Source organism: Mandrillus leucophaeus, unplaced genomic scaffold (genome assembly GCF_000951045.1).
Source record: "Mandrillus leucophaeus isolate KB7577 unplaced genomic scaffold, Mleu.le_1.0 Scaffold24, whole genome shotgun sequence".
In the NCBI taxonomy this organism is placed as follows: domain Eukaryota; kingdom Metazoa; phylum Chordata; class Mammalia; order Primates; family Cercopithecidae; genus Mandrillus; species Mandrillus leucophaeus.
The window spans coordinates 2794575-2795856 of NW_012102476.1; the positions used below are offsets into that span (position 1 = coordinate 2794575).

A 1282-nucleotide genomic window follows, 5' to 3' on the forward strand; every position below is an offset into this window, starting at 1 on the left:
AAAAAGGCAGCTAGGCACAGTGGCTCACGCCTGTAATCCCACCACTTTGGGAGGCCAAGGCAGGTGGATCACCTGAGGTCAAGAGTTTGAGACACGCCTGGCCAACATGGTGAAATTCTGTCTACAAAAAAATACAAAAATTAGCCGGGCGTGGTGGCGGGCGCCTGTAATCCCAACTACTCGGGAGGCTGAGGCAGCAGAATTGCTTGAACCCAGGAGGTGGAGGTTGCAGTGAGCCGAGATTGTGTCACTTCACTCCAGCCTGGGTGAAACAGTGAGACTCCATCTCAAAAAAGAAAAAGCAAAAATTAGCCAGTGGGGTGGAGCATTCCTGTATATCCAGCTACTGGAGAGACTGAGGCCCCGTCTCCAGAAAAAGAAAAGCAAGCCCAGCTCCCCATTTAGCTTAGCTGGATGAGCTCAACTGAGCCCAGCTCAGATGGAGGAGCTGAGGTGGGAAGTGTCTTGTGTTGCTGACTCCAGGTCATGGCTGTTCACCAGATCATGGCTGGAGGCTCTGGGGAGGGGAGGGAAGGGGTGTGCTGAGGGTGAGGTTGGACCAGGGACAGGCAGGACCAGCACCTTCTCCACACCACCGGCGGCCACCACATGGTTGTCCTTCACCATCACCAGTCCTCCCAGGTCGTATCGGTGTGAGGCGGCCCCGCCCACCAGGAGCCCGTACTTCTCCACCAGCCGGAAGCCTGGTGTGGTCTTCCTCGTGCCGGCCACGTGCCCAGTCCAGCCGGCCCCCCTGGCAGCCTCCACTGCAGCGGCGGCAGCACTGGCAATGCCACTGCAGCGGGCCAGCGTGTTGAGGGCCACCCGTTCCCCCAGCAGCAGGCTGTGGGCAGGGCCCCGGACCTCAGCCACTCTGGCCACCGGCACCAGCTTCGATCCCTCAGGGAGGAACCAGGAGACTTGGCAGTTGAGTTGGGTAAAGATGGCATCGAAAAAAGGCCGCCCTGCCAGTACCCCAGGGGATTTGGCCCACAGCACCGCCTGCGAGGGGCCTGCCCCACTGACCAAGGCTGCGTAGTTGAGCCCTGGGCAGTCCTCTCGGAGCCAGCTGTCCACCAGGGCTGCCAGGGTGACGGGCGGCAGCAGCAGTGCCAGGCCTGGAGGGAAACAGAGAACAGCTGTTGAGTTTGGCTGCCTCTCCTGCTGTCAGGGATCATTGTCAAAATATTTAACAACCAGTGAAACTGGGCACTGGCCCATCAGCCTCAAGATCTAGGGGTTCCAGTGGAGGGGCTGCAGTGAGGAAAGGGGGTGTGGGGGG

At 59.8% G+C, this 1282-nt stretch overlaps 1 protein-coding gene across 1 annotated transcript in view; it reads right to left on the minus strand.

Moving 5' to 3' along the window:
* Positions 1-1282, minus strand: part of QPRT (quinolinate phosphoribosyltransferase) — a 35910-nt gene that overhangs the window by 1574 nt on the left and 33054 nt on the right. The window contains exon 4 of the mRNA XM_011982452.1: positions 583-1118. Coding sequence (XP_011837842.1) covers positions 583-1118 — 536 coding nt within the window. The remainder of the gene's footprint in view (positions 1-582; positions 1119-1282) is intronic.